General features: G+C 53.6%; 1 protein-coding gene across 1 annotated transcript in view; it reads right to left on the bottom strand.

Moving 5' to 3' along the window:
• Positions 1-5,517: 5,517 nt before the first annotated feature.
• VSTM2L (V-set and transmembrane domain containing 2 like) overlaps positions 5,518-25,089 on the bottom strand; it is a 31,856-nt gene continuing 12,284 nt past the window's right edge. Inside the window, exons 2-4 of the mRNA XM_036320945.1 lie at positions 17,665-17,834; positions 16,024-16,074; positions 5,518-6,263 (exon numbers count right to left, since the gene is read on the bottom strand). Of these exons, the coding sequence (XP_036176838.1) occupies positions 5,991-6,263; positions 16,024-16,074; positions 17,665-17,834 (494 nt within the window). The 3' untranslated portion in view covers positions 5,518-5,990. The remainder of the gene's footprint in view (positions 6,264-16,023; positions 16,075-17,664; positions 17,835-25,089) is intronic.

Below are 25,089 nucleotides of genomic sequence, written 5' to 3' on the forward strand. Positions count from 1 at the left end.
TGTGGCTCAGTTGGTTGGGCATCATCCCATGCACTGAGAGATTGCCGGTTCGATTCCCAGTCAGGGCACATGTCTAGGTTGCAGGCCCAATCCCTGGTAGGGAACATGCAGGAGACAGCTAATCGATGTTTCTTTCTCTCTCCCTCTCCCTTGCTCTCTCTCTAGAAATTAATTTAAAAAATATATTTTTTTCAAAAAAAGCCCTTGGCACATATATTAAGCACTCCTCAAGTGATGCTTCCCATTCTATAGACTATGGAGAGAGTTTAGGACAGAGACATAGGTTTTCAGAGTTTTGGCAACATAGAGTTCAACAGTATGAAAAAGCACTTTGTAATTTAGGCTGAAATAACAGGAACAAACTGTTGACATTGAGGGAGGGAGGTGATATTTCTATTCTGCTTAGCACTCATCAAACTCCATCTTGAGTAGTGGTTTCATTTTGGGGAGCCATGTTTTCAGAGGGACCTAGACCAGAGGTTCTCAAACTGTGGTCCCCAAGACCAGCAGCATCAGCATCCTATAGGGATTTCTTATAAATGCAAATTATCGGGACCACTCTAGCCCTACTGAATCTAAATCTGTGGGGGTGAGACCTAGAAATGTGTTTTAACAAGTTAATGTCAACAACCATCAGCGTGATTCTGCTGCATGCTAAAGGTTGAGAGCCACTGACCTAGATAGACATACATGTTAGGGGGAGATAAAGGTCTCCAAACCATGCCTTTTGAGTCTAGTTGAAGATGTCAACCTCAAGGAAAGAAGACCTGACCAGTCCAAATAAGGATCGGATGGAAGAAGGAGCTGGCTTGTTTCTCCAGTCAGTCCAATGACACTTAGGTCAAGCGTGGAGAGCTTCGGGGAAAAGACTAGCAGAGGGGACTAGAGAAGGTGCTCTTGGCTGCAAGTAAATGACAACTGATCCAATGGGCCTAAATCATAAGGGATCTATTGATAAGCGGAGTCCAGAGGTAGAGAGGTTCCATATCTGGCTAATACAACAGATCAGCTACATCCTCAAGGACCCAGGCTTTTCCTAACCCTCCTTTCTGCATCTCAGTTGGATCAGCTTCTCTCCTTACGGCTGCCCAGTGGTGGAAGAACTTCCCAGGTCTCCTGCTCATACAGTAAGAGGCAGAGGAAGAAAGTATGTCTTCCTTGTCTCTCCTTTTAATCCCCTCTCCCTCCAGCAGATGTCCCCTGGCATCTCATTATGAATTTGACACCCCAGGTCACATGACACTTCCTAAGCTGGTCCCAGGCTGGGGTCATGGAATTACTGGTATTGGCTTAGACCAGTGCTCATCCACCATATCTGTCCCATAAGCGCCTTCCACAGACTGGCCAAACCTACGGACCCTTCTCAGTATAGTGTCTTTAAGGACATAAAACAAAATGATGGGATTACAAAACGAACCAATTGTATTGAAATATGGTTTTCCAAATATATTTCTTAAAGTGTGATATAGGAATAAACTGCTTCTTTATTAGCACATTAAACAACAAAATCCAGTGGCAGATCTAATAACAACCGTAAATTGAAGTAGTGATGAGTGTAAACAGCGTTCTGAGATCCCTGGAATCACTGTTTTGTGATGGGAAGGTATCTGTGCTTTCTGTTGGTGACAAATCACAAGTTACTGCGAATGCTGCTGTGGCTTGTTGCTTACATTCATGATACAAGGAAATGCTAAATTTCAGTTGGAGGCTGGTGAAAACAAAGTAGCTTTCCCTCCCTCCCCCCTTCATGCAGGTTTCCGAATCCCATGCATTTCATCGGCCACCCTGGGTTGGGGTTTTTCTGTGGACTTCGCGTTAAGAGCCCCTAGCTTAGATTCATCAAGATTCACACTCCGGGCTGGGAGTGGGCAAGTCTTTTCTGAGACAAGTGGCCTTTCCAAAGGAGTGTGAATACCTAAGCTAAATCATAGCCCGAAACAGAAGTGAGTGTGGGAGGAGGGTGGGAGAGTAAGGTGGAGGAGGGGTGGGGTGGGCCTGGCTCTGGGGCCTGCTTTCAGAGGGAGAACACTTCTCATCACCTGAGGAAGAGACCTTGTCCATGGGATGCAGACACCAGATGGGGCCCCTACCAGGATTGCCACCAACCTCGGCCTTCTTCCATTTCCCCCATTTTATTTTCTTTTGTTTTCTGGTTGGTTTTCTTTAAATATTTATATGCATATCAAGTGATAGATATAATACTTGCCCTTGACAAATTGTCAGCCTCCTGGGGTACTCCTGCTAGCCCACTTCTTAGAAGTAACCACAGCTCAGCTTGGTGGGTGTCTTTTCAGACAACCTGCCATGTACACGTGCTATCCCAGCAGCTCACACACTTTCTTTGCAGAGAAACTAGTTGGCAGTGCAGGTTCCTGGGCCCTGCCCTCCCCCAAGCTGGTGAATGTGAACTGAGCTCACTGTGCCCCTTAAATTCTGCAAGGAAACCTGAAGGTTCAGGGAGGGGAGGTGGGCCTAACGTCGTATTCCTCAAAAGTAGCACAGCTGAAATGTCAATGCATGACTATCACACCCCAAAATCCATGCTCTGAATGCCATCCATACCTGTTGGCTTCCAGAGCTATACACGAAGGTGACTAAAATAAGCATCGGTCCAGAAATGTTTTTCGTTTTTTTAAAGGGGTGGAGTGGGCATACTCCTCAACCTGGCTTGGAAGGTGCCCACTTGAGATGGGCATTCACACTGAAGTATTTGGGTATCTCATCAATAAGTGCTGAGTATCCTAAAGCATTCACAGGAGACCCCAACCGGCTACTCACAAGCCAGCCCTGGAAACAGGAGGCATTACATTCAAGGTAAAAGCAAGGCAAAGAATGTCCTCTAGGAGTTCCATAATTGAACATCGTCTTGGAGATACTGGGGACCATGTTTGTCGAGTAAAGGCTGACCCTGCCCTCAGTAAAGGCTGGCTGCTGGCCTGAGAGGACCACATGTCAGAGAGCATCTAGCCCTGGGTTCTGCAACAGGTGCAGAGCCCCGCCTGCATCCTAGCCTGGTGCATTCATTTCCTCCTCCACCCATTCACCATTCACCCATCCTCCACCCCACCCTTCTCTTAACCTCAGTGTCCTCATCTGAAAACTGAGGATATAAGCCTCCCTTCAGGGCCGTGGCGATCAGCACAGGGCCTGGGCACACAGAGCTCCTCCAGCATCACTCACCATTTCCACAGCCCCCAGTCCCCGCCCTTGAGGGGGGAGGCTCCTTCAGCCTGGCTGCCAGGGCGGCTTGGAGACAGGCAGTGCCCAGGCTCATTGTGGGCGGTGCCTGTGGTCTCTGCACAGAGGAGGGACCAGCTGGCCACACTGGCGACCAGGGCTTGACCTGAGAGCCCCAGACGAGCACATCTTCAGGCAGATTCTCAGCCCCACCGCGGTGGGTGGGACCTCCCACTGGAATGAACCCTGGGGAGTCCAAAGCGCAGGGCATGATGGGAGAGTTTAGGGCAGCGGTTCTCAACCTGTGGGTCGCGACCCCTTTGGGGGGTCAAACGACTCTTTCACAGGGGTCGCCTCAGACCATCGGAAAACACATATATAATTACACATTGTTTTTGTGATTAATCACTTTGCTTTAATTACGTTCAATTTGTAACAATGAAATTGGGGGTCACCACCACATGAGGAACTGTATTAAAGGGTCGCGGCATTAGGAAGGTTGAGAACCACTGGTTTAGGGGAAGGGTTCAGGCTGGCAGAGCAGAGTTCAATGTGTGAACTTGGTGAGCTATTTAGCTCCTCTGAGCCTGTTCCCTCCGCTGTAACGGGATGGCGATACCTCACGGGCGGAAAACGAGATCCCTGAAGTGCAGTCAATGCCCAGCCCGCCGACCTGGCCAACCACCCGAGATTCTCGGGCTCATGTGCCTCAGGAGCCACGGACTAGAATGCTCACGCAGTGTGGCCGGTGGCAGCACTCAGAGGGAAACCGATTCTTGTCGGCAGCAGGATGGGTAAGTAAGTTGATAAGTTGTAGGATATTCCTGCAGTGGAATGTTATACAGCAATAAAAATGGGCAGATCACAGACACGTGACAACATGGATGAACCTCACAAATATAGCGGTGCATCAAGAATAGAGATGGTGCCGAAACCGGTTTGGCTCAGTGGATAGAGCGTCGGCCTGCGGACTGAGGGGTCCCAGGTTCGATTCTGGTCAGGGGCATGTACCTTGGTTGCGGGCACATTCCCAGTGGGTGGTGTGCAGGAGGCAGCTGATCGATGTTTCTCTCTCATCGATGTTTCTAACTATCTCTCTCTCCCTTCCTCTCTGTAAAAAATCAATAAAGTATATATAAAAAAAAGAATAGAGATGGTAAGATTCCATGTATATAAAGTTCAAAAAGATAGGCAATACTCAGCTATAGTGCTTAAGATGACATGCATATAGGCAGTGAAACTGTAAAAATGATTAAGAATATGATGACCTTAAAAGTCAGGGTGCTGGTTACCTGAGAGAGGAGGGGCTGTGGATCAGAAAGGCATGCGGGCCCGACCCGGAGGTTCTGTTCTGGGTGCTGCTTGGGTGGCACTTGGGTGGCAGTGGCTCGCCCTTACTTGCTTTATGACTTATTTATTCACAAAACAGCGTACACATGTTTTCTGCGCTCTTCTTTACCTGTGATTACTTCAAAATCTAAGAATAATTCAAGTGCCTGGTGCTGGACAAAGGCTGGTTTTCCTTCTCTCTCTCCCTGTGCGCCTCCCAGCTCTTGTTCTGTGCTTGGGAGCAGAAAGCAGAAGTGAGAAAATGCTGAGGGAGGTGTGGGTGTGGGCTGGCCAAGCCCTCCCCTGTCCCCTCCCCCTCCCCTGCTGTACTGCTCCCAGACACAAATGCCCCAAAAAGACACTGCCCAGAGGTTTTCTTAAACCACTTTATTCATGTTGGCTGGTAGTTACGGATTGAATCATGTATATAGGGTTGCCCACCCCACCCCCCACCCCCCGGGGCAAAGCCCTCGGCCTCTCCCACATCCCCCATGCCATTGCTGAGGGGTGGCCAGAGGTTTGAGCCAGTTCTGAGGGGGTGTTGGGCCCAATAGAAATATTTACACATCACCAGGGGCGGGTGTCCCCCTGATCAGGAATTGTGAGGGGATTGGTACTGGAGTCCCAACAGCCCCAGGCCCTTGGGTGGGCTTGGCATGGACCCCGAGAGAGAGGGCTGGGACATTGGGAGCTGGCAGAGGGGGCTCCTGGGAGAGCCTCAAAGACCCTCAAAGGGGTCCTGCTGGTGCAAAACTCTGCATGGGGCCATGGAGTCAGAGGGGGAGGCCCTCTGCAGGAAGGGCAGAGATTCCTGGTCGCCCACCTCCCTAGAGGGTGGGGCAGGGAGCTGTTTCTTAGGACTAAGGAGGCTGAACACGAATGACCCACCAGGAGGCAGTGGGCGTCTCCCTTTCCTCCCAGGGTCCCTATGAGTGACCCCAACAGGCCACAGCCCCAGAGCAAGGCTCTCCCGGGGGCTCTTGCCCCGTCTCTTCCCCAGGGGAGAGGCCCTAGCTCTACTCAGAGATTCAAGTCCAAATCTGGGGAGGGGTTGCTGTCCACATCCCCAGGCTCAAGTTGGGGAGAGTGGAAAGGAGGGAGAGTAAGGCTGGGAGGCCCTGGCTAGGGACAGGATTGGGGGACAAGCAAGCAAAGCGAAACACTGGACTCCACTGAAGCTGGTGGCCAAAGGGGGCAGCCTGCCCCAGCATGGTGTCCCGCCCCCATGTTTGGAGTAGTTGTCCCCTTGGTGCCCAAGGCTACCTCCTCCGAGCCAGGTCAGGTCACCGAACGGATCTGAAAAGGAAGGGCTGAGTGGGGCTTACATGCTGAGCAAAGGGGTGGTGGTCGGAGGGCCCACGTGGTGGCCACAGGTCTCGGGGATGGGGAGGCGGCTGGACCCGGCAGTCCCGTCCCCACAGTCCAGCAGCTCCTCATGCACTCTGTACAGCCTAGGGGCGCGGGGGGCACGCGGCGGGGTAGCGTCAGAGGCTGCAGGCCTCCTCGTCCACAGACCGCTTCCGCAGCTCCTTGCCCGGCTTGGGGGGCGGCGGGGCGGGCGCGGCAGGCGGGGCTTCGGGCAGATGCAGGACCGAGTTCTCCCCGGGCTGCACCCGCAGGTAGGCCTTGACCTTGTGGTGCCGGGCCTTGCCGTCGCTGAAATCGATGACCCGGCACTCGTAGGTGCCTTCGTCTGTGGGCTTCACCCGGGACAGGCGCAGCTTGTGGGAGATGTTACTGCCCACCACTTTGACCACCTGGGGGCGACAGAGAGACCGTGACCTGGCCTTGGGGCAGCGGGAAGACGAGCGTGTCAGCCCACTGCTAGGGCGGGGCCCCAGAGACACCCCCACCAGGGCACGGGGAGTTCAATAGCAAAAAGGTAGAAGCAACTTAAATGTCTATCCACAGAGCAGACATATAAGCGGAAGTCAGTTCATTCTATGGAACGCGGCACAACAGTTAAAAGGAATACCCTAGAGCCAGGCATGTCACAGCTCGGTGACACGCAGGAAGTGAGATCTCATTGCAAAACTCCTACCATTTCTGTACATAAACACATAAAAACACTCTATTCTGGTTTTGGAGACTTGTGTGTGTACAAGTTTAAAATACACAGCAGGGAACACTGGCCTCATATCAGAGGCTGCCTTGAGGATACAGCCCAGGAGAGGGCTGTGGACTGGGGTGGAATGCAAAGTGAGTTCTTAGCTTAGTCCAAAATGTCTTATTTCGTAAACAAACAAACACAGCCTGGCAAACGTGGCCCAGGGGTTGAGCCTCGACCGATGAACCAGGAGGTCCTGGTTCAATTCTCGGTCAGGACACAGGCCCAGGTTGCAGGCTCGATCCGCTCGATTTTCGCTTACCATTGATGTTTCTATCTCCCTCTCCCTTTCCTTTCCTCTCTGAGATCAATAAAAATATATTTTTAAAAATACAGGCTGATCACAAATGTATCAGCATTTCAATAATTGTTCATCTCTGTTGGGGTGAACAGAACAAGCGTCTGTGATATTTGTCTTTCTACTTTGGCTTTTTGTTTATGTCTTCGATTGGGATTTTAAATTTTATTTAAAAATTGAAATTTAACTTATACACAGCAAAGTGCACACTTGATAAAATTTTATAAGTGCGCACAAGTGTTTCCTTGTGCAACCACCAACCAGAGCAAGGCAAGACTATTTATAACCCTAGAGCGCACCCTTGTGGCCCTTCCTCACCAACGTTCCCCCCATGGGGTTAACTACTACTCTGACTCCTATCACTATAGTTCAGTGCAGCCTGTTCTTGAACTCTTTCATGTGTAGCTTCTTTCACACAACATAGTATCAGCGAGATTCTCCATCGACATATTGCATGTCTGTGTTTGTTCTTTTTCATTGCTGTGTAGCATTCCATCATGCGATCACTGGGAAAGCTAGGTGAAGGATACAAGAGACTGTTTTTGCAACTTCCTGTGAGTCTATAATTCAAAATTTAGAAAGTTAGAAAAAGGGAGGGGGGAGTTGGGCCTGTGGAGAGGAGGGTAATGGTGAGCGGGGCTTTCATCCTTCCCTGCCCCTTAGTACTTAGACCCTTCCTACTTCCCTGCCCCACCTCCTGCAGCCCCCACCCCACCTAGACAGAACGTTGGAGATCAGTTCCCAACTGCCAGCTAGTGACCCCCGTCCCAGTGATCTCACCACCTCTCACGTACAGGCTCTCCAGGCTCAGGTGGGAGCTGCGTAGGCTCCAGACCTGGGGCCCTGGCACTGCGCTCTACTGGCCCCTCAGCTGGTCTGTTCTTGCCAGGCCCCAACTCCTGGAGGCGGAAGCCCCTGCTGATCACTCACACAGTGAGGAGGCCAGGATGAGAAGGAGGGCAGTCTCTGACGGGGTTCGTTCACTCTGCAGACTTGTTTCAGAGACTCTGCTGGGCACTCACACATGTAACTTCCAATCACCTCACTGGTCTGCTCTGGCCTCCCTGGCCTTCTCATCTCCTCCCAAATGCTAAGCTCTTTCTGACCCCAGGGCCTTTGCATAGGCTGGTTTCCCTACCTGGGTGCTCTGCCCCATCTCTCTTCACCTACTTGACTCCCATTCATTCTCGAACATCACCTCCTCCAAGAAGCCTTCCATCACAACTGTTTCCATCATAGCGGGCATCACAATTTGAGAACCATTTAATTGATTTGTCTGTTGATTTGATTTTTGTTTTTCTCTCTGGCTCAACTATAAATTCCATGAAGACAGGACTATATATTTTGTTCACTTTAGTGACCACCACTGGGTCTGGTACCCTGTAAATAGTAGTAATAATAATAATAACAATAAATTGTTGGATGAATGGACTCACTGTAGTTCCTTCTTTCTCCAAATGAAGTGGTACCCAGGCTTGCTAACTTGAGGTCACATACACACAATTATACCCACTTCACAGATGGTGAGACTAAGGTTCCAGAAGGAGGAGTGACTCTCCCATGGCCACTGAATCAGTGAGTGGCAGCGCTAGGAACTGAACCCAGGCCTGACTCCATGCATTCTATCCCTCAAAATGGTGTGACAGGCCCACACAGGGTCACCAGGAGCTGGCAGGGCCGTGGTGAGGGGGGTGCTTCCCAGGCTCCGGAAGGAAAGAGGGCAGGTGGGCAGCAGCAGGGAGCCTGCCCATCCACCCTGATTCCTAGCACTATGGCTGGCCATCATCCCCAGGAAGCGGGAAAACATGGGCTGTGGCACAGCAGGAGGCATGAGGTGGGCCATGGGCCATAGACAGAACTTCCCAACAGCAAACCGTGGGAAACCTGACAGCAGCCCTCTTGGTGTGGGGGCAGGCGCCCCTTCCCAGTGCCAGGCTGGGCCCAGCTGGAGGCTGTCAGCCCTGCTGATTCCATCACCTCTGGCCAAGGGCAGGGAGAGGTCCTCTGGCCCTGCCATGCTCTCGGGGAGTGAGGGGATGCTGTTGCAAATGCGCAGCGGGAAATGAATTACCTCAACATCTGTTTCCCTCACGGATATTAATTATCCTTCATTTGTCAACCCTACAAGGCGCTAATGGAGTAATAATGCGAAGCGCTGGGAGCAGCCAGCTCCTAGGGAGGGAGCATGGAGCGTGGCCCACCCCACAGCCCACCCTCACTCACCTCAGGGCGCTAAGGCTTGGACAGGCTCCCTCCTCCCCCAGCTCCCTCCCACCCTGTCACCCCTCTGCCAGCAAACACATGTGGCTTTCAGAAGCTCTTCCCCAGTCCCCTCCCCACCCCAGAGGAGGAGGGGGACTGAGCACACTGTAGGGGTGCGGGAGGCTGGGCTCTGATCCAGACAGTCAAGGCGCCCTGGCCCTGGTTTTCTTGGGCTAGATCATCCATTCATTTGACACACATTTATCAAGCGCCCCCTCTGAGCAATGCCCGCATGGGCTCATGGTCACATGGAGGATCCAGACCTCACACCTGTAATCCAGCACCACAGTGAGCTGGTTCTAATAGGACACTGCCCCCTCCCAGCCCCAGTGATCTGTGCCAAGCGCCGTCTGGAGAAGGCAAATACTGAGAACAATAACAGTGATCCCGGTGCTGGGAGCTAGTGTTTATGGCGTGTGTGGTCACTGTGAGATGATGTGCTAAAGCTTCACACATCTTATCTAAATCTCGAGATAACTCCGTGATGCGGGCACTTCTGAAATACCCAGAATACCCATTGTATGAGTCAGGAAACTGAGGCTCAGAGAGGTGACGTGCTTGGCTCAAGGTGATGAGAGAAACCAGGCCTTAAACACAGCACTGGGGAGCCTCCCAGGACCAGGGAACCTCAGCCTGTCTCTCCACCCCCTACCTCCCCAGGCCCCCAACCCTCCGTGCTTTAGGGGGGCCCAGCCCTTCTCAGAGACAGCCTGTGGGAGGGGCCCCATCATCCTGCCCTGCTTCCTGGGGGTGGCAGAAGCAGCCTGTTGGATCTCATCATTCACAAATTGGGCAGAAGATCCTGCGGCCCAGACGTCCAATGAGACGGAAGAGGCCAGAAGAAGAGGCCCCACACGGCCGCCCGGCTGTAAATCATAATCACTGCAGCACAGGCATCGACAGGCCCTAGTGGTGCAATTAAGCACCTAATTACGCTGAAAGAAACAAGGCAAGTCCACACCGTGACCAGGCTCAGCCTCTTCCCTGCTCGCCTGTGGCCCAGGCCTTTGCAGGCACGGCAGGGCCCCCGGGCCATCCGGCAGACAGGCTGGTATTTTCTCCTGAGCACCCTCAATGTGGGTGCCTGGTGCCAGGCCTTTCCTACGTGTGGCCTCACGGCTGAGGCCTAAGAGTGATGCGGTGGGCCCCGGGAGGTGCTGGGGTGGGGAACAGGGGTCAGATGGTCCCTGTCCCAGGCCAGCTCCTGCTCGGAGCTCTGCTACTCCCGTGCCTCCATCAGCAGCACCCAGCCACGCCAGCAGCCTGCCGGCGTGTTCAAGAACCCAACTCAGGGTCTCCCCAATTCTGGGCCCCAGAAAGCCTCACCCACTGTAGCTTGACCCTCCCAAGTCATCATTCCCAACGCTGCTTCTACACTCAGGCACAGTCCATCTCCGAAGCCCATTGATCTTTCCCCTGAACATCACTGGGTCCCTCTCCTTCCCTCCAGAATCCAGACCCTCGCACACTGGCCAGAGCAAGGCCCCAGCTTGTCTCACCTGGGTCATCACCCCAGCCTCCTCCCGGTCCCTGTGGAGCCACTCTGGCCTCTTCCAACCTGTCCTCCCTTGACAGCCAGACAGATCTTTTCAAAATGCCCCCAACTTAGAAGCCTTCCTTCTATGGCTCCCTGAAGTGACTGTCAGGAGGGGGAGCACTTTGGGGTCTCATCCCTGCCTCTCCGCAGCCACACCAGCCTCCAGTCATTCCTCCAACACACACAGCCAGAGACGTTCCCTTTTCTGCTAGTCAACCCCTCTATACTTCAGTGCTCACCTCAAATAGCACCTCTTCCGGGAAGCCCTCCAGGCCCCCCAGTCTAGGTCAGGTCCTGTTACTGGTTCAGACTCCCAAGCAGCTCTCTTCATGTTGATGATCACAATTGTCATTTGATTTTTCATCATGTGATTATTGGGTTACCATCCATCTCCCACACTGACTGGGAGCACCCTGAGGGCTTGGGTGTGTATGACCATGGCCTTCACAGGCATCTTCATGGCTCTCACCTGGAGCCCAGCTGCTCTATGGATGTTTCAAGGGATTCCCAGGATGGATGTGTTACTGTTGTAATTAGCCTAGTTATTAATGACAGGAAAGGAGCAAAGGGAAGGCCAACTATTATATTGGGGCTAAGGATTGAACCTGAAACCCAGACTATTACAGGCATGTCATTTGGGCAGCTTCTCCAGAAAGCTACAACTCTGCACTCCCCAGGGGAAGGGAAAGGGAAGGTAGATGCATGCCCAGGAAAGTGGGGGTGACATCAGGAATGCACTTGTCTGCCAGTCACACCTGGGGACAGGTCATTGGCCAGAATGGGGCCTGGCCACTGCAAGGGTATGAAACTTGAGATATTTAATCCCCTAAACACATGCTTCCTGGCATTCTCCCGTGTGGCCCATAGCCATGTGGACCTCGCACACAATGGACGAATGGACCGTAACCAGCCTGATGCTGGACTGGACCTGGCTGCAACATGGAACAGAAACTCAGGGCAATGGCTTTGCTTCTAGCTCTACCGAAGCCCCCACTACACTTCTTCTATGACTGGACTGAGGGAAATGGGACTTAGGAAACCCAGGGGTGTAACCACACAAATAAATAACTCATCCTCCCGTGTGAGTCTCAGAAAATTCCTTCTCTGGAGATATCATAAGGAGTCCCCCCCCCCCCCCCAGCACTCAGGGGGGGAAAGGGACACCTCAACTTCCCTGGTAACAGATGGAGTGATTTCTGCCTCCACATGACTCTCGCCTCGCCTTCCTTGCAGACTGCAGGACTTAATGCCTAATGTGTGCTGTGAGTTACGGCAGGAATTTCAAAAAAAGATAGAAATGTCTACGGCAGAAAATGAAATCACAGGGCACCCTGACCCACCGCTTGGCCTGATAATGCAGACTTCGTGGACTGCTCCCGGCCCCCACCCCCACCCCCATCCGTGCGGCACCCACAGGTGCACCACACGTGGGGGGCAGCCAGGCAGGGCAGGAGGGGCTTGACCTGCAGGCCACTTGGTTGACCTGACAAACGCAGCTGCCTCTTAACTAACCAATTACGGAGATTCTCGGTGGGGCTGCAGAGTGCTCCCTGAGACCTCTTGGGCTGTTCCTGGCTTTGGGGGTTTGGCTGGGGGGGTGAGGGGGGGGGGAGGTAGCAGGTTGGGATGAGTGGGCCAGAGCACTAAGCCACGTGTACACGGGACCTGGGCTTCCCGTGGCTCTTTCAGACTGAAGCAGGTGACGTGAACTCTACAGCACCAACAACGTCAGTGAGACGGAAGGAGGAACTACAGGTGAAGAAGACAGTTGGGCCACTGGGAACAAAGGTGTGTGTGGAGAACTTCACCTCATCCTAAAATTAGGAAATTGGGAACCATCTCTACTTGCAAAACTGGTTAAGGGGAACTTAACCTAAAGTGTAAAACAAAGAGCTTCAATTGGATCAAAAGAACAACTTCCAGAACTTGAAAATGGCCGATAAGCAGGAGGATTTGCCTGAATCACAGGAATGAGACTCCACCGCCCAGGGAGATGTTGCTAAGGCCAGAGGCCCTTCCCCAGGCCCCTAGCTAAATGAGATAATTCCTGTAAAGCACTCAGCATGGCTCCTGACATGCTAAGCGCTCAATGAATGATAACTGCATTATTATTATTGTTATTACTATTTTATCCCAGGTGCCTGTCCTCCCACCCACATAAGCCATCCCTTGGTTCCCCTCTGATTTCCTGCAGAAAAGCTGGGCCTCTTTCACTGCTCCACCCCCGCCCCCACCCCGTGCGCTGGGAATAGGAATCTGTCATTTACAGATTCATGTTGTTTCCACTCTAGTAACCACAGTCATCCACATGGCCCTATCCATAGGACTTTACAGTTTCCAAAGGGTTTGCATATAGGTGTCGGACATCAGTGAGGGGGAAAGGGAGGCGCAGGGAGGTGGCAGAGCTGGAGCCAGGACTCAGCTCCCGGGACTTCAGTGCTGGCCCCAGTGTGTCCTCACAATCCCCCCGCCCCCAGCTCAGCACAGACCCTCTGCACCCTCCGAGGGTTACCATGCCCCCGCTCCTCCCACAGGTCCCTGAGCCCATCAAGCCCCTGGAAGCTAGCTGTACTCCCTCCTTCAGAACCCCAATGCTACCCAGCCGTAGGCTGCATTGTTTGGCTCCAGTGATGTTTCCAAAAATCAAATTAGGTCCCAATTGTTAAAAATCAGGAGATATTGCCCTGGTTGGTTAGACTCTGTGGTTAGCGTGTTGGCCTGTGGACCAAAGGGTCTTGGGTTCAATTCCCAGTCAAGGGCACATACCTGGGTTTCAGGTTCAATCCCTAGCCCCAGTTGGGGCACCTACAGGAGGCAACCAATTAATGTTTCTCTCTCTCTCTGCCCCACCCCCACCCCCGGCCTCCCTCCCTTCCACTCTCTGAAAATCAATGGAAAAAATATCCTCAGGTGAGGATTAACAAAAATAAATGAATAAATGAATAAATAAATAAATAAATATCAGGAGATATTCCACTAAAATTGGGATTTTTAGAAGACATGGAACTGTTGGGCCAGAACAGTGCCTGGGTTCTGCTGGACATGAAGGAGTGAAGTCCTTCACATCACCTGTACACATACTGAGGCTACGTATGCATGTGTAATAGTCATTTGATAATTTTTTTAAAGAATAGTTTATTGATTTTTAGAGAGATAGGAAGGGAGAGGGAGAGAGAGAGAGAAATATCAATGTGAGAGAGTAACATCGATTAGCTGCCTCCTGCACGCCCCCTGTCGGGACCAACCCCGAAAACCTTGGCATGTGCCCTGATGAGAAATCGAACCAGCAATCTTTCAGTGCACGGGATGATGCCCAACCAACTGAGCCACACCGGCCAGGCACTGTGCTAGGCTCTGGAACTGTAACAGTGAATCAAGCAGGCACAATTCAGCCCTACTGTCTCCAGGGGAGTCACAGGATGGATAATTACAAAAGGAAATGCAGCCAGCAGGGGAAAGTAAGATGCCCGCTGAGTCACAGGGTCAAGGAAGGTTTCATGACTTTAGCGCTAAAGGAAGAGAGAGGAACAGACAGGGACTGGCCTGTGAGAAGGCAGAAAGGCAGCAGGGTTGGGAGGGGCAGGGAGCCGGGTCAAGCAAGATGAGACAGCCCAGAGGGTGAGCAGGGAGCCCAGAGCCTTGAAGGCGACAGGAAAAGTCTGAGCTTCTCCTAGACTGCAGGAAACCAGAGTGGGCATCTGCTGATGGTGCCGCCAACTAAACGTCCGTGTATTTAAGAGCAGTCACGTGTGTGACGCTGTCTGTGAGACCCCAACCAGACCCGAGAGCCCCAGCTGGTGCAGGAAATCAGGGGCCAGGGTTGGGGGAGAGTGGTTGCACAATCAGTCTGAGCATGTTTATTTTATTATCTAATTAGCATCTTCGCATTCTCCTCACGTGGGGCCAGCAGCCTCTAATTCTAATCCTCTAAAATCAATTAGATTATTCTCTCCTTTGCCTGAGATGCTCCTTAAACCCCAAACAAAATCATAGGAGAGAGAGTTTCGATAAGCGGGGTGTATAAATATACAGAGATGTCCACCTGCCTGGACTTACCAGGTGGTGTTTGAGCAAGAAACGGGACATCACATATGGATGTGCCCCTGGCAGAGAGGGTGAGGGTGAGGGGCCGGGGGTGGAGAGGGGTGGACCAGCATCCACCCTAAACTGGAAATGGCTCAAATTTCTAGACTCCAACTCTGAAAGGCCCTGCAGCAAACAGCACAAATGATGCTTTTACGGCCCTCTCCTCCCCTCTCGTCTGCCCACCTTTTGTCTGAGGAGCTGTGGGAGCCTCCTCCCAGGCCTCCTGCCTCCACTCTGCCACCCCATCCCTCCCAGTGCCTGCTCGACACTGTGACTTCTGCTGTGGCTCCTTGGTGCGTCTGTGTCTAGTCGTCTTTGGGGTCCTGAGCTCCCCAAGTCCTTGAAAAGTTGTGGAAGAAGCAGCAGAAGAACGAACTTGGAGGCTACTCCCCACGTGTACACACCCATACCCCTGAGCACCTGCATTTTCTGAGTGTGTTGGTGTGGGCTCTGGCTTCCTGCCAGGATGACCTCCTGCCCCACGCACAATCCCAGCTGGACTCATGGCCACATGCATCCGCAGGCCGTCCCTTCTGCTCAGTCCCTTTCGCCTCCTTTATCAATTGTGCCTGACTCTCCTAGGCCCCTCTTTGGGTGCCCCTCCACCACAAAAACTGTCACTCTCTCCAGCATAGCCTACAGACAAAGAACTGGAGTCAGCTCAGTCACACCATGCCCTCTAGCAAGTCTCTAGGCCTCAGTTGCCCCACCTGTAAAATGGGTGAGTGCTTGCCCTTCCCTATGGAGGTGGAGCAATGATAAAACGAGTCAATGCATAAAAGGCCTAGCCAGTCCTCAAATCCTTCGGCACAGCTCCCCCACCCGCCTCACCCCAGGAGCCAGAGCACCCAAGTGACCGTGAGAGGCTGCGGCTGTCAGTCGTGATGGGCCAAAAAAAGCCAGCTCAGTCTCATTAGGCCCTGTTGGTTCCCCAAATAAAAAATGCTGCTGAGACAGACATGAAGCATCAGGGACGCACACAGCCTTGGTTCCCGACAGGAGGGAATGCGTCTTCTCTCCCCCTGTCATTTTTTGTGCCTGTCATTCAATGAACTTGAAAAATCTCCAGCTTTTAAAAAACAGATCAGAGCCATTTCCCCTCCCCCTTGTTTTTCTTCTTCTCCATCCTCTTGCCCAAGCTCCCTGCGGTTCTGGACAAAAAATTTTTTTTAAATTACAGCTGTGTCCTCCATTAGAGCCCTTGCGAGAAGTCATTACAGAACTCACACTTATTTTGGTGGCGTCCTTCCCTGCGTCTTCCTGCTGAGATGCTTTTAGCTGTTGGGAGCAGGAGGGGCGGAGAAAGCAGAGAGAAGCCATTAGCACCACTGGGTGGGGGTTCGGACAACAGCTAAGATTCTAGCAGCAGGTGAACTCTGGGGACCCTGGGATCCAGAGCTGGGGGTCCCTCAGCTCTGTGTCCACTCAGGAAGAGGAAGTGAGTCCGGGTAAAACCGACTGTATCTGGGGATAAACGGGGTGGGTATGTGTGAAGGCAGAAACCTGAGTCTGTGTGGTGTGCCTGTACACGTGTGCCTGTATCTGTGAAGGGGTTGTATTTTCAGGTGTGTCACACACATGAGCGAGTGTCTGCAGCAGAAACTGTCGGAGCCCTGCCCGCAAGCTGTTCCCTGCAAGCTGGCCCGGAGGGACCCTGCAAGCTGGCCCAGAGGGACCCTGCAAGCTGGCCAGGAGGGACCCAGCTGCAAAGACCAGCACCGGCCTCAGGGCCGTCTCTGAGCACCGGAGTCCTCTGAGCCTGTGTGGCGGGGAGTCACCACTCCCAGGAGCAGGGCAGAGTTTAACAGGCGTTTGTGACTATGTGAGAAGCTCTCTCCTGAACCTGCGAGAATGTGTGACCACCCCCATGTGTGCACAGGGAGGTGTGTGAATGTATGTGTTCAGATGGGAGTGGGTGGGCTTGCATATGATTTGCATATTCTAGTACACAAGTGTGAGAATAAAAGAGTTTCAGCTTTGGTTCCTCCAGATGCAGCCCCAAGACAAAGACTTGAGTGCAAGTAGCATATTAGGAGGTGACCCCAGGAAACATCAGTAGGGGAGTAAGTGAGGGGGACAAGAAAGGGAGGAGGTCAGTAATGGGTGCATCACCAAGCCAGCACCCACGTGGGCAGCTGGAACTTACTCCCACTGGGCACCTCAGGAGAGAGCACAGACCTCTTCATTTCTCCCAGCTGCGGGGCGAGGGCACGGGGGGACTATCCTTCAACCCCTGTGGCTCGTGGCGGAGGGCTCCTCCAGCCGGCCTCGCAGACCAGCAGGCTCTGTTGTCCACAGAAAACCCTCAGCTAGAGTCACGGGGTTGGCAGTTGGCAGTGGGGCTGGTGGCAGGGGATGGTGTACGCCCGGGTGTGTGGGCAGGGACATCAACAGCATCTGGTCCCGTGGCGGGCACATATGAACGTGTCGGTGCGTGGAGGCCAATGCATGCACGGAGGCCGGCCGCAGGGGTGTGCTGCACGTGTGTGGAAGGGGACATGCACCGTGCTGCGAACTCAGCAACAGTGTCTGCCGTGTTCGCAGGGCCTTTCCAACACCGCTGTCCTTCAGCTCGGAGCAGTGGGGGGAGGTGAGTCAGGAGATCACCTGGAACCAGCTTCTGTCCCTCTGCCTCGGTTTCCCCACCTGTACACGGAAGTGTAGCTGCCCAGGGTGCACTCTGTGCTCTATGGAGGGCTCTCTGGTGGTGCACATCCCAAGTGCTCAGCCCGGCTCTGCCTCCTGCCAGAAACCAAGCCTCCATTTCGGGGGGGGAGGGGGGGAGGTGGGTGCTGCAGGGGACAGACCCCTCAGAAGAGATGAGGGTCAGAGACACCCCACCCGGGGCCGGGTTCTGGGCGGCAGTACCTGATTCGAGGCCCACGCCTGCTTGTCGGTCCAGTCCCTGTGGCTCCGCACGTACCACCACTGGATCTCCAGCGAGTAGGAGGGGGAGCCGCTGCCCCGGAAGGAGCAGGCCATCTCCACGTCCTCGCCCGTCCGCGCCGTCATGTCGTGGGGCGTCTCTGTGAACAGGGCTGTGCGGAGAAACAGGGGAGGAGTAGCCGGGGCTCAGGAAACCGGGCTGCAGGCACAGCGCTGGTGGCTGGGAGAGGTGGAGAGGTGGGAGCCGCCAGGCCTGCGGGTGGGGCCCCTGGAGAGTCAGCGAGGGGTGTGCAGCAGCAGCTGGCTAGACGGGGGAGGAAGGAGTTGGCCCAGGGCCCCGAATGCCCCACTGGAGCCTGGCTTCTGTCCCAGAGCGCGCGGCACCACCAGAGACCCATGCAGGGAGCAATGGGTCGGAGGAGGCGGGGTTGCAAGGTGTGAGCAAGGAGGCCAGGAGGCCAGGAAGGAAGCTGCCCGTCTCATCAATTCTTCCAGATTTCTCCAGGCGCCTGCACCCCAGGCCCCTCCCAGGTTATTCCCAACCCCAATGCTCAGTGTAGGGTCACCCAGGAATGTTGCCTCTGTCGCCCCCCCCCCCCCCCGCCCCCATCTTGCTGCTGCAGCCCTCGAGGCCCCACCCAGCAGGGCAGAAACACAGGTGGAAGGAAGGCTGTGGGGCTAGAGGGGGTCTGTTTTATTCTGAGTGCAAGGCCTGGGCGGGCACAGAGGACACATGTGACCCAGCCTGAGGCCATCGGGGAGGCTTCCTAGAGGAGGTGTTGCCCAGACAGTCCTGAGTCAGGAGTGGACACAGGGTGGCTTTTGGTCAGAAGACGGAGAGAGAGCCTGGCTCCAAGAACTCATGGGGCCACGTGAGTTGGCTGTGGGCGTGGGCTCTGGTCCCAGATTCTCTCTGATCCCCTCGGACCCTCCTAGGAACTGCCTAGGTGGGGTGGGGTGGGGAAGGGCCCCTCAGGATCCATTGGCTCCAACCTTATCGGTGAAGGGGGCAGTATGTCTTCAGGACAAGTGGGGAAACTGAGGCTCTGGGCATTGGATGGCATATCTGAGTTTCCCTGTTTAACGGTGGCAACATGAAGGCCTGTTCCAGGAGGCGCCGCCCCAAGGACCCACCACCGGGGGACCCTTCACTCAGGGAGAAGCTGTGCATTTGAGACGGCACCCCGGGTGCAGGATTGGGAGCCAGGAACAGAGAGCTAAGCCTGTTTTTGCCAAAGACTTGCCTGTGTAACTTTGGGAGAATCTTTCCTCCTCTCTGAACCTCAGTTTGCTGCTCTGTACAATGGGGATTAGAATTCATGGTTGGAGAACCCCACCAGCTCAGACAATCTGAGGGATGGGTCACTGCTACTGGGGGAAGGGAAGCTTGAGGGAGGAGGAGGTGGCATGTCAGCTGGGCCCTGAAGGACGGGTGGCAGAGGCAAGAAGAAAGGGAGTGTTGTGAGCCAAGGCAATAAGAAGGGAAAGCCAGAGAGCCTTAAAAAAAAAAGCACAACATTCATTGAGCATCTTAGCACCAGGCAGACACTGTCTCTAATCCACTCACTCCCATTCGACAGATGAGGAAAACGAGGCTCAGAAAGATGACGGGACTTGCCCAAGATTCACAGAACTGGGTTTTGAACTTACATCTGACCAGCAGTTGTGACCAAGACCCAGGGGTTCATCAGCCTCAGAATCTGGTTCGAATTATCAGGTGAAATTCAGCCGCCAGGCTCCACACTACGGCATCCGCTTCCTAACTCTGACAAGGGCAGCCAGTTCCTCCCACCTCCCCCGAAAGTGGCAGCGCTCACTGGCGAGAGGTTCTTGCTCCCTCTCCTAACTCTGTGAGTGAAAACCTCCTATCGGCACCAGAAACTGGTAGGTGACCCGCCCTGATTCTGATGATGATGATGCAATAACAAACTCTAATACATACAGAGTCCTTGGTTTGTGGCAGGCACTGAGCCAAACCCTTTACACCAGTGGTTCTCAACCTTCCTAATGCCGCGACCCTTTAATACAGTTCCTCATGTTGTGGTGACCCCCAATTTCATTGTTACAAATTGAACATAATTAAAGCATAGTGATTAATCACAAAACAATATGTAATTATAGATCTGTTTTCTGATGGTCTTAGGTGACCCCTGTGAAAGGGTCGTTTGACCCCCAAAGGGGTCGCGACCCACAGGTTGAGAACCTCTGCTTTACACTCATTTCTCATGTTCCCACCGCCATGCTAAGGAGCAGGTGTGATCACTATGATGCCCATTTCCAGGTGGGAAGACTGAGGCTCAGAGAGGTTAAGAGTGAGTAGGTAGTTACATTTGCACCCAGTTCTAGAGGGCTCTGGAGTGGAAGGCGATAATTTCTAGAACTTGCTCCTGCAGCTCCTCTTCCCGATCCCCCACCCCCACCTCCTCCCTCCAGCCACCCAGACCCCCAATCTCCACATTAGCATCCCTGCTGAGTTTAGGACATAAAATCCATGTCTCCTCTTTGACTTCCTCCTGTCCCTGAGCCCTCCTCCCTGCCAGGTAACTCCTCACAGCCAGCCCCTGGGGAGGCGGGTATAATTATAGATTTTTGAGGACACAATTGTGTTCTCCAGCCCCAGGGCCCCAGCAGGGCTGGGCTTGCTGGGAAGACAATTAAAACCACTGTCCGCAAATTAGGGTTCTGCAGGAAAAGGAGGAGGAGGCTTGATTGTATGCAACATCTTCCTTTCTGCTTTTAATTGGGGGGGGGGGGGGTACTTAATACCGCCAGACCAGTTATCAGGGCATCACCTGCAGGAAAGAGCTTGTGGCCCTAGCGCAGCCCCTCAGTTTACCCGCCCTTCAAGAGCAGGGGCCTGACCTTCTTCCAAACCTTCCAGACCCTGGAATACCTAGGGCTTTGCCTTCAGGTCTGGGTTCAAATCCTGTTTCCTCTACCCTCTAGCTGTGTGACCGGACAAGCCTGTCTACCTCCCTGAGCCTCGGATTCTTTATCTCATAAAGTAGAGAATGAGGGGGATGCAGGGGAGGATTACACAAGGCAACATATGCCTCATGCACACAGTAGGTGCTCAAGAAACAGCACTGCTTTCTCTCACCTTCTAGCTCAAAATTCTCTCCCAAGAAAGATTTTAAAGATGCTTCTTTATAGCCTCATTAGATTATGCAGTGGACACAACATCTGTATTTCATTCACACCCGGCCCCCCGACTTCTCATCATCAGTCTTGTATCTCCTCTGCTTCCTCATTTCTCCCCCAAGCAACCAGTAGGCCCCAAAAAGGGGTTTGTCCAACAAAGGCAGTCCCAGCCCAGGCCCCAGCTCCCTCTGTCTCTGAGTTCAGATTCCCCATCCCAGACCCTCTGGTTCAGTCTCAAGTCTCCTTTCCCTCTGCACAGTCTTCCCTGCTGTTCCATTCTTCAAAGTTCTGGTTTGAGGCTGCTTCCTCCAGGAAGCCTGCAGGAATTAGACCCCAGCCCACCCATCAATCTCTGCCAGAGTGAGAGCAGGGGGACTGGTGGTGGGGGCAGCACCTGGGCAGGGGAACCCAGGCGGAGCTGGAGCGTGAGAGAAGCAAAGGAAGAGAGCGGAGAGAACCAGCGTGGGTGGCCCTGCGGGCCCTTGGTTACCTCCCTGACCAGGCCCTCCTTGGTGTCCCCCGCGTCTCCGAGTCCTCCCCTCCCTGCCCCACTAGAATGCGTTAGAGGAAGATAATGAGTGCCTGTGTCTCCCCCAGCCTGAGAGCTTCCCCAGGACAGGGCCCTGCATTGTCCAGCATGGAGCAGGCACGAGGAGGTGCTATTAGGTATTTGTTGAATACGTAAAGAAATAGCCCGGCTGCATGGCTCAGTGGTTGAGCGTCGACCCCTGAACCAGGAGGTCATGGTTCGATTCCTGGTCAGGGCACATGCCGGGTTGTAGGCTCAATCCCCAGTGTGGGTCGTGCAGGAGGCTGCCGATCAATGATTCTCTCTCATCATTGATGTTTCTATCTCTCTCTCTCCCTTTCTCTCTGAAATAAATAATAAAAAAATATATTTTAAAAAGAAAGAAAGTGAGAAAGGTCAGGCAGAAACCCAGAGAACTTAAGTTAGAGACTGTAAGAGAAAGAAAACAAAAAAGATAGACATCATTCATTCATACAGTCGTTCATTCATGCAACATTTATTGGGCACCTACTATTTGCCAGACTAGTTTTCGGGGAGACTGCACTCAGAAGAGGAGGGATGGGGACAGACACATGGGCACAGGCAGCCTGATCAGGCCCCAGCAGGACAGCCCCTCCTCAGCCTCCCTCCTTGTGGCCCTCACGACCATTGGTGCCCAAGCCGAGGGGGTGCCCAGCCAAACGGATCGGCAAGCTGGCAGCTCCCTTGAGGGCCCATAAAGTCGTCATGTGAAGTGCAACCAAGAATGCAATGGGAATGAACAAATGCTGTCCGTGCAGGAAGGGCCGGGGCTGCTTTGCTGGCAGCTCCCCACCCTGACCAACCTTGAGGTCCAGGACCAGCCCCATCAACCCTGTGGGTCATCCTTCTGAGCAGAGGCCCACAAGCCAGAAAGTTGATGTGTCTGATCCCACAAAACCCTCGCAGCAACCCGCCGAGAAGGGATCACTGTCCCTTTACTCCAGGAGGAGAAACGGAGACTCAGAGAACCGGGGGCCAGCGTGGCCAGTCCCCTACCCCCATGCTGGCGGAAGGAAACCCGCCTCTGTGCCAGACACGGTACACGGGACCCACTTCATCCTCCCAAGGACCTTAGGAGGTGGCTCTATTTTAAAAACGTGTTTTATTTCCTTTTTAAGAGAAAGAAAGGGAGAGGGAGGGGGAGAGAGAGACATCAATGTGAGAGGAAAACAGCGATCCATTGCCTCCTTCCCGCACCCCGAACAGGATCTGAACCGAAACCTGGGTGTGTGGCCTGACCGGGAATGGAGCCGGCGGCCTTTTCAGAGCACGCACGTCAGAGCACACGTGAGACGACACTCAACCAACTGAGCCACACCGGCCAGGGCCAGTGGTTCCATTTATTGTCAGCCCCACTTCCCAGGAGGGCCACGGCTCAGCGAGGATGTGTTGGTGCCTGACGTCACGCAGCACGAAGGAACAAAGCCAGATTTCAACCCCACCGTGGACCACAAAGTTTCCCAGCCAAAACCGGAGTCCTCTCTAAGCTCCTGCTCCGCCTCAGCAGTAAAAGTGTGACTCTGTGGGGGCCATTTCCAGAGAGCCTGCCTGCTCTGTGCCCAGCGCAGCTGGGTGCTGGGGCTGGAAGCATGTGTGGCCACCTTAACTCCGGGTGGGAGGCAGGGTAGGGGGAAAGGGCCACAGAGGGAGTGTTCAGTGACACCCAGCTCACCGTGAACCTCACCGCACCCCTGAAATCAGGAGCTGGAACTGTCCATTAGAGAAGGACCTAGATAAGCAGATGGAAACCCCCCAAGGACTGAGAAGGCGGGCCTCCCCTCCTCCCCAGGGGTGGGTGCAGAGTGACTGCCCTGGGATGGGCCAGGGGAGGCACTGAGCGTTCTCTTTGTTCCCTCCTGGGCCCTGGCAGGCTGCCTGCAGCAAGAGGAATCGAGGTTGTGAGTCGATGAAAGGTTGTTTCATCTTGGAGTGGACAAATTTCCTCTTCTCCAGAGGTGGAGAGGGAGGTATCTTGTACAAAAGCTTACAGAATTGCCGTGCTGAGTGGAGACACGCTGGTCTCCGCATGCAGTAGAAGCTCGGGGAATGACCCCCCACTGGGCCAGGCTCCAGGCTGCTGGGCTTCCAAAAGGCTCAGACCAGGCCCTGCCCCTCCAGGAGCCCACAGTCCACAGGAGACATCGCCAGGGACTGTTGTGTGGACAATAAATGTACAGTTGTCCAGGGTGTGCACTAGTCACATAGCTGTGCAAAGGGCAGTGCTAGGAGGGGCCAAGGCCAGCCTATGTGTGCCTGGAGAGTCAGGGAAGGCTTCTCGGAGGAGAGGGCATGCTTGAATTTGAGTGGGTTTGAACAGTCAGGGGGAGCTCAGAACAAGAAAGGACATACCAGAGAGAGGGCTTCCCAAGTTCAACCTTTAGGGGACCACCCTCACGGTCTCTGCAGAGTTCCTGTACCACCTGCACTGTCATTTACTTGATGTTTATTTTCAAAGCCTCTTTCCCTTTTTACTTGAAAAAATTCAGCTTAAAAGGAGACTTTTATTACTGCCATAAACAGAAAATCAGCATCATCTGCCATAAATAGAGGGTAAGTGTAAAAATAAACACGATGAAAACCAAACAGCGTTTGTAAATTCTAGCCAGGAAGGGTTGTTTATCGGAGGCTACAGGCCTCCATCTCCATTTCTCTCATTAACAAGGGAGACAGGCGAGAGTGAGGTGTCAAATTCAAAGCAGCACCGAGCAGAGACGTTCTTCTTGAGGAGAAGGGGTTTGGATGCAGGTCCTGCTGAAGGCGGACACCAACGGGCAGCCACCTCCACCACCATCCCCCGCCCCCCCCGCCCCGCCCTGCCCCCTCCACCACCCGGCTCTGGCTCCCTCGGCCACTGGGAAGCCTTCCCAGCCACTCACCTACCACAGTCCTACCTAGTCTTCCCGTCTGGCTGATTCCCCACAGGGTTCCCGTGCCTTGCGCGTGGCGAGGACTGACACCTACGTTAGGAGCAGGAGGTCCGAATGTGCGCTCACAGGACGAAGGAACAAAGAAACGAATGGAGGACGCCCTATGGCACTTCCAGAGGCTCTGACTTCCCTCCCCCGAACCGGGAGAGAACATTATTTCCGTCTTAAAACAAACATGAATATATTACGGAGCACAGCACAGAATTTATGAATTTTAAATGGAATAGGAGACATCAAAGAAACGCTGGTCCTGGTGGGAGCTGTTTACTCCTCTATGTGGGGGCGCAACCTCCCCGCCCCCCCCCCACACACACACACATCGGAGGCCTCCTGACCCACACAATCGGAGGTCTTGTTCATTTCTGCAGCCTGGGGGGTCCTCAGACTGTGCACAGGAGTGTGGATGTGTGGGCTTAAGGGGGAAGGGGCCCAGGAGGAAAGAGAGGGAACGGGGTGGGTGGAGCCCAGGATTTACAGGTGAGGATGCAAGTCGCAGCTCACCCTGACTTGCTGTGTGGCTTTGTGTCCGCTGCTCCACTTCTCTGAGCTTTGGGTCCCACGTGTGTCATGGCTTAAAGCAGCAGTTCTCAACCTGTGGGTCACGACCCCTTTGGTGGTCGAACGACCCTTTCACGGGGGTCGCCTAAGACCATCCTGGATATCAGATATTTACATGACGATTCATAACAGTAGCAACATTACAGTTAGGAAGTAGCAACGAAAATAATTTTATGGTTGGGTTACAACATGAGGAACTGTACTTAAAGGGCCAGAAGGTTGAGAACCACT

This window comes from Myotis myotis, unplaced genomic scaffold (assembly GCF_014108235.1).
Source record: "Myotis myotis isolate mMyoMyo1 unplaced genomic scaffold, mMyoMyo1.p scaffold_m19_p_9, whole genome shotgun sequence".
NCBI lineage: Eukaryota > Metazoa > Chordata > Mammalia > Chiroptera > Vespertilionidae > Myotis > Myotis myotis.